This window comes from Bison bison, unplaced genomic scaffold (genome assembly GCF_000754665.1).
Source record: "Bison bison bison isolate TAMUID 2011002044 unplaced genomic scaffold, Bison_UMD1.0 scf7180017864492, whole genome shotgun sequence".
Classification (NCBI taxonomy): Eukaryota; Metazoa; Chordata; class Mammalia; order Artiodactyla; family Bovidae; genus Bison; species Bison bison.
The window spans coordinates 7,629,221-7,636,384 of NW_011495051.1; the positions used below are offsets into that span (position 1 = coordinate 7,629,221).

Below are 7,164 nucleotides of genomic sequence, written 5' to 3' on the forward strand. Positions count from 1 at the left end.
CCTGGCGATCCATTGGTTTAGACTCCACATTTCCACTGCAGGGCTCACAGGTTCAATCCCTGGCCAGGGAACCAAGATCCCTCAGGCCATGCAGCTCAGCCAAATAATTACATTAAATAAGTAGACTTCTTTAAAAAAAATACTGACTAAAGATGGCTGATTGAACAAATGCATTTACTGCCCCATTAAAATAGAAATAAGATTTTTTTTTAAATGAAGGTATCTTTTTTTAATATGATTTTTAATTTTTTTATTTAAATATGGTTCAGCACCAGATTGGAACTGGGAGGCTAGGGCAGGGGCCTATGAACCACCAGGCTCACTAAGATCATGAAGACTACCCTGAAGCAGCAGTTCTCAAAACATGGTCCCTTTCCAGAGCTCCCTCAGGTCAAAACTATGTTCATAATAACACTAAGGTGTTTTCTGTCCTTTTCATTTGTTCACTCACCTATGATACCTTAACAGATTGAATGCAGAAGCAGAATCCAATAACAACAACAAAAGAAGCAGAATCCGACTGTCTTCTGCTAAGCCAGACGCTAAAGAGATTGGTAAATTTCAAATGACACTAATTCTTGCTGGAAAGTTTTAGAAAATAGTTTTCTTTTCAAAAAATGCTGTTTATATTAACATATAATGGGTTTTACTGTCATCCTTTAATGTACATTCTTAAATTTCTTGAGTTTAGTTTTTAACACCAATAGATATTGGCAGTATATCAGTCAATACAACACATATTTAGGACTTTCCTAGTGGTCCGGTGGCTAAGAATCCACTTGCCAATGCAGGGACCGGGTTTGACCCCTGGTCTGGGAAGATTCCACACACTGCAGGGCAACTAAAGCCTGTGCGCCACTGCTGAAGCCCAAGTGACCTAGAGCCAGTGCTCCGAAACAAGAGACGCCACTGCAGTGAGAAGGCACGCACAGCAACCACAGAGTACCCCCTGCTCTCCACAACTCAAGTCCACAGCAGTGGAGACCCAGCACAGCCAAAAATAATAAAAACTAAATTTAATTGTTTTAAAATATATATATATATATAACACACATTTACAAAAGTTCTTTGGGATCCTACATTTTTATGAATGTAAAAGTGTCCTGAGTTGAAAGTGTTTGAGAACTGCTGCCTTACAGGGAAGCTAGCAATATGGCAACAAAGTAGAATTGAAGAGCAGCCTCCAAATATCTTAAATGCTTCACAGGACCAAGGTGCTACATCCTTATGGCTACTTGCCTGAAGAAAAACAAATCCTTGGAAAGAAAACTATCCTCTCAGATCAGATCAGATCAGTCGCTCAGTCGTGTTCGACTCTTTGCGACCCCATGAATCGCAGCACGCCAGGCCTCCCTGTCCATCACCAACTCCTGGAGTTCACTGAGACTCACATCCATCGAGTCAGCCATGCCATCCAGCCATCTCATCCTCTGTCGTCCCCTTTTCCTCCTGCCCCCAATCCCTCCCAGCATCAGAGTCTTTTCCAATCAGTCAACTCTATCCTCTAGAGCCTCTATAATTTTTCGTTCTGACACTTAAGGACCAGGCACACCAAGAGACAGAACAAAGAACCAAACCAAGAGAAGAAAGAGCAGAAATACATTTACCACTTATCCTCCAGATACTACAAGTGATCAGAGACTTATATTTAACACGTTCAAGGAAAAAGAGGGAACAAATTTCAGAGAACTGAAATAAAAAATAAGCAAGGTGAAACTCTAGAACTGAAATTTTACAAAATCAGGGAGGGAGTGTTGGATGAGCAATCAAAAGGAACTACCAACTTCTAGTTGTAAGATAAAATAAGTACCAGTAATGTAATGTACAATGTGATAAATACAATTAACTCTGCAATACATATGAAAGTTGTTATGAGATTAAATCCTGAGAGCTCGTATCACAAGAAAATGTTTTGTTTTGTTTTGTTTTCCAAAGAAAAACCAAGAACAAACTCAGATGAGACATAGCGTCGAGATTGAAACTGGGATACAGATAAGGAGACAGTGTAAAAATTATGCAATTGGGAGAAAAAAGAGGGAAAAATACAGAAAAGAGTAAAGAGTATAAGAATCATTTGAGATGTGGTGAAAAGGTCTCATATACACATAATCAGGGAACCAAGAGAAGAAACATGGGGCAGAGGTCATGTTTAAAGTGATGCTGTCCTAGAGTCTTGCAAAACTAGTGAAAGACAATCGGGAGTGGGTGGGGGGATAATATGTACCTTATTAAGACAAAAGGAAGTAAGAAAAGAGGTAAAAAGAAAGAAGGGTCAGGATAAATTAAAAAAAAATAGTATGATGACAGATTTATAGACATAAAGACCAGTAATTACATTAAATATAAATAATCTAAACATGCTAATTAAAAGACAAAAACCATCAATCTGGTTAAAGAACAAAACTCAAATGCGTGCTATTTACATGAGATAAACCTTAATAAGGTTATAAAAGGGTTGAAAGTATAAGGATGGAAAAATATGTATCGTATAAAGATTAATCAAAGAAAGCCTGAGTAGCTAAACTATTATCAGAAAAAAATAGACTTTAAGGCAACAGTATTACTAGACATTTTTAAAATAAAGACACTTTTTATAGTTACAAAAGGATCAATCCAACAGGAACATATAAAAATAATCCTAAACCTATATGCACCTAATAACAGTAATGTAAAAAAAAAAATCAGGCAAAAACTATCAGAGCTACATGGAAAAATAAATCTACAATCAGTAATAGACAGAAAAGGCAAACAAAAAAATCAGTAGAGACAGAGAAGACTTGACCAACATGATTAACAAATGTGACTGAACTGGTATTAATGTAACAATGCACTCAACAAGTGATTGGTACACATTTTCTCAAGGAAGTACACAGGGGACATAAACCAAGAGAGAACACACACCGGGCATAAGGCAACGCGGAACAAATTTCAAAGGACTGAACTCATACAGTGTATGTTCTCTGAACACAGAAAAACTAAGACAGAACAACACATTGATTATTCTATACTTTGAGAGGAAAAAAGATTGAAAAAATGTATATATTTGTACATGCACGTTTAGGTATAAGAGCTCTAAAAGATATACAACAAGACTGTTTGCCTCTAAGAAAGAGAACTGTGTTAGGGTACAGAAGTGGGAGGTTTCCACTTTTGTACTTTTTTGATTTTTGAACCATGGGTCTATATATCAGTTCAAAAATCTCAATAATTAAAGTCAATCGAACAGAATCAGTTCATCAAGGATCAATGCATCTGATAACAAGTACTGCATGCTGTGAGCTAAGTACTCTACATGCCTTGCTACTTTATTCCCAACACCCCGTGTGAGAGCTCCCTGCAGGGCCAGAAACTCAGAGCTTCAGTGGCTTCCCTCGCACTGCACAGCTTGCACAGGCCTGACAAGAAAGCTTCCCTCCTGTCACCCCAGATGAGGGCCACGCCCAGCACTAACTCCAGGAGTGCCCTGGGTGCCCCCACTCACCACTACAGGCTGCCGGAAATACTCGTCCACTGCAGCACCTCGGAGGGCTGACAGGTCCACTCCGTGGAAGGATGGCTGGTACCTGCAGAAAGCGCCCGCCCCCCATGGCAAGGTCACCAGCAGCGGGAGACAGGCGGGCCAGACTGCCTTCTCTCCCAGTTGGCCCTCATCCAGCCCGTCTTTTAGGTCCTATGAAGGATAAGGAATGAGAGAGAGGCGGGGCTGTCCCCAAGGAGGCAAGACACCAGGGAGCACACTCACCAGAAGTTGGCCTTGGTGAACTGCTCCATGTAGAGCTGCTCGTCCGTGAAGGGTGCCAGGTGGACATCACCAATGGTGGGGAACATGTTTCCTGGGAGTGGGGGCAGGGAGGGGTGCTGGCATCAGGGTGGGACATCCAGCAGGGCCTGGCAGAGACTCAGAGGGCCCCAGAACACCAACTCTGGGCTTTCCCAGCCCCTCACTCACTCACACACTCTCGCATCCATGCAGTGCAGAGGCACCGAGCGCCTGCTCTGCCAGCGGCCACAGAATACTTGACATCTACTTCTTCACTGAACCTGGACAGCTAGCCAGGGAAGCAGGAAGACCTAGCCTTCCAAGGGCTGGGAGACAGGATGGCACCTGCCAGGGCCTCAGGGGTCCTGCTCCATCAGCTGGACGGTGTCTCTGGGACCGGTGTGCAGTGGGGAAAACAAAGCCAAGTGCTCTGGACAGGGCGAGGGTGAGCCCCAGGCCATGCCATCACGGCCTCAGCAGAATCCCCTTGCACAGGCCTCTGCCAGGCAGGGTGGGCCACCTGCATGGCCTGAAATGGGGGGTGGGGTGGGGCCTCCATCTGTTGACTCGAGGAACAGACGGGTGAGTCAGAGCCAGCGGGAGGACAGTCAGGGCTCAGGAGCTCTTGCCTACTTCAGAGTCTGGGGCCTCCAGTCACCTGGCCTCCAGATGTGGGGCTCCCTCCCTCCTTTTGTCCGAGGAGGCACCAAGAATCTGCCTGCCTTCAGCTGCAGCCATGGGGTGGGGAAGGCAAGGTGCTCTCTGGCCCAGAGGCCACAAGCCAGGCCGCCTGCCCCTGGAGCATCATGGGCAAGTGCCCCACCTTGCCTGAAGGTAGCTGAAGAGTAATTATGGGGGTTGGGGGGAGTTCCCCTTAATGCTCTCAAAGAGCTCTCTAAGATGGAACCAAGCCACACTAATGCAGGCTGAGGGGAGGGGGCTGGGCAGGCTGCCTGACCAGTGGGGTGAGTGTGCAGCTGCCCACAGAACCCCAGGAGGAGACCACGCTCTGCTGGGGCCACCACTGCTTGTCAACCCAACTCCACTCCCCCCAAACCTCCTACCCCAGCCAGCATGGCCCACCACGCTGCAGGGCCAAGCACGAGAAGAGCAGGTAGAGGACAAGCCTCGGGGCAGCCTGGCTGCCCATACACCTGGAGAGCAGGACAGAGCTGTGGGGAACCGCGGCCACCTCCCCTCTCCCCGCAGCCCAGCTCCTGCCCCTACAGGGCCCGCAGGTACACTGGCCTCCACGCTCTGCCCTGGCCACAGTCATCCTGTACCGCAAAAACACACACACAACCCCTTTCCTGTACAAAAACACGCAGATGGAGACATGTGCCAGAGGTAAGCAGAGAATGGACACAGCAGCAGATGTGCATGGCCAAGTGCAGACCCGACCTCAGTGACACAGGGGTCAACAGGAACCCAGAGATCCCAGAGCACAGACGGGCTGGTACAGTGACACAGAGGTCACACAGCTGCGTCCCAGTGCCAAGAACCCCCACCCCACTCACACACACACACCACCCCCCACACCCCCCACTGCCTCCTGGCCCTGAGGAGTTAAGGGCTCTGTGAGGCCGAGGGCAAGTCTATAAGGCTAGAGACAAAGATGCCAGGGTGGCTCCTCAGGGAAGGTGCCGGCAGAAACCAACTCTGGCTCTGACCACAGACCAGCTGGACACTGTCCCCCGAGGGCACAAGACGCCAAGGCAGCCCAACAAGTAGCCTCATTTGGGGCCCAGTCAGCTGGGGCTGGGTCAGGGTAGGGAATGGGCGTGAAGGCCCTGATGCCCTTGGCACCCAGGCTGCCAGCGCAGGCCCGCGGGGTGCTGCGGCACCCCTGGACTGACCCAGCGACAGCCTGGCGCCCCCCCGCAGGGGCCCTGGGGCCCCCGACCCAAGCAACGGCCATGCCAGCAGGGACACTCACCGCCAGGGCGCAGGTACTTCTTGGCGTGGAGGTAGCTCTCAAGCATGCGCTCATTGAAGAGCATGTAGCCCATGGGCTCCGAAATAATGATGTCCACTTGCTCGGGCAGCGAGACCTCCTCCACCTTCCCAGGGATGACCACGATGCGGTCGGTGAGGTTGTTACTTTTCACCAAGACCTGAGGGTGGGCAGGTCACAGGGGTCACGGGGGTCCTCTTGGGGAGGGCCTCAGTCCACACTCACCCACCAGATCCCCCACTACCTCGCTGGTAAGCATGCTGACTGCAGCTGTGAACAGCCTTGGCCCGTCAGGAAGTTGCTGCAGCCCCACCCATCTCGGGCTGGCCCTCCTGCAGCTTCCCAGCCCCTACTGTCACCTTGGGTACGAGGACAAGCAGGCCTGGCTAGGGCCAAACGTCAGCTTGGACACACCTTCCGACCCAGCGATCCCAGTGCTGGGCGGTGTGCACTGCAGACGTACCCTCACCACAAGAGGGGATGCGGGTACGAAGCCTCGGGGCGGCACTGGTTTGTGCTGTAGACCGAGAATCAGCCTCAGCGTCAACTACAGCCTACACACAGCAGTCCAGCCCGGCAAAGGGATGCTTGGCAACCACTAGAGAGAGTGATGAAGCTCTTCACACGACAGATACAACCCAGATGCACCACAAGCAGAGCAAAGCCAGGAGCCAGACGGTGGCGTGGATGTTCGTGTGGGAGGGGCGGGTGGAGAGCCCAAGGGGGCTCACGGGGCTTCTGTGTTCGTATCTCTCCCTCTGCTGGGAAGTCTAGGTGGTTGGGAGCTGGAGGTGGGGGAGGGAGCCATCCCCACCATTTGATTTTGTAGTTTTTAGGCGTTAAAACTCTGAATGAAGGCTTCGGTGCCAAGCAACATAAACCAACAAAATGAACTCCTGTTGTCCATCTTTCAAGGGGGGCTCAGAGAGATGGGCGGCTTGCCGGGGGCCAGGATCCCACCCTGGTCTGTGTGACTGCACAGTCCTGCCCCAAAGACCTGAACCACCCATGAACCTGGTGGGCAACCACTCATCACGCAAGAGAGACTCTCTGAGGCCCAGAGAGCCCCTGCCCCTGAAACTACTCAGTTTGGGGGACAAGAGACCGAAGTAGAGAGCGACGTCCCCAGGCTTCCCTAGATCTAAGGGTCAGGCCTCCCCCGGGTTCCTGACCGGCTGGCTTCCCCAGGTTGAACAGGCCCAGAGTTGGGGGACGAGGACAGGCCAGAGTCCCAGCGGGCACTGACCTCGGCGTGCTGGGCCATGGTGCTGGCCTCCACTGCATAGATCTTTCTCGCTCCAGCCTGGGCAGCAAAAAACGACAGGATCCCAGAGCCGCAGCCAACGTCGAGAACGATCTGGGGGAGGAGGGGGCGGTGAGGACAAGCTAGCAGTGAAGGGATACAACAGTAAGGATGGGGGTGTCAGGGGCGCTCGCTCCCTGCAGGCCC

General features: G+C 50.3%; 1 protein-coding gene across 1 annotated transcript in view; it reads right to left on the bottom strand.

Annotated features, from left to right (window-relative positions):
* CARM1 (coactivator-associated arginine methyltransferase 1) overlaps window positions 1–7,164 on the bottom strand; it is a 41,433-nt gene that overhangs the window by 3,184 nt on the left and 31,085 nt on the right. The window contains exons 5-8 of the mRNA XM_010828346.1: window positions 6,961–7,071; window positions 5,697–5,874; window positions 3,743–3,833; window positions 3,482–3,563 (exon numbers count right to left, since the gene is read on the bottom strand). Of these exons, the coding sequence (XP_010826648.1) occupies window positions 3,482–3,563; window positions 3,743–3,833; window positions 5,697–5,874; window positions 6,961–7,071 (462 nt within the window). The remainder of the gene's footprint in view (window positions 1–3,481; window positions 3,564–3,742; window positions 3,834–5,696; window positions 5,875–6,960; window positions 7,072–7,164) is intronic.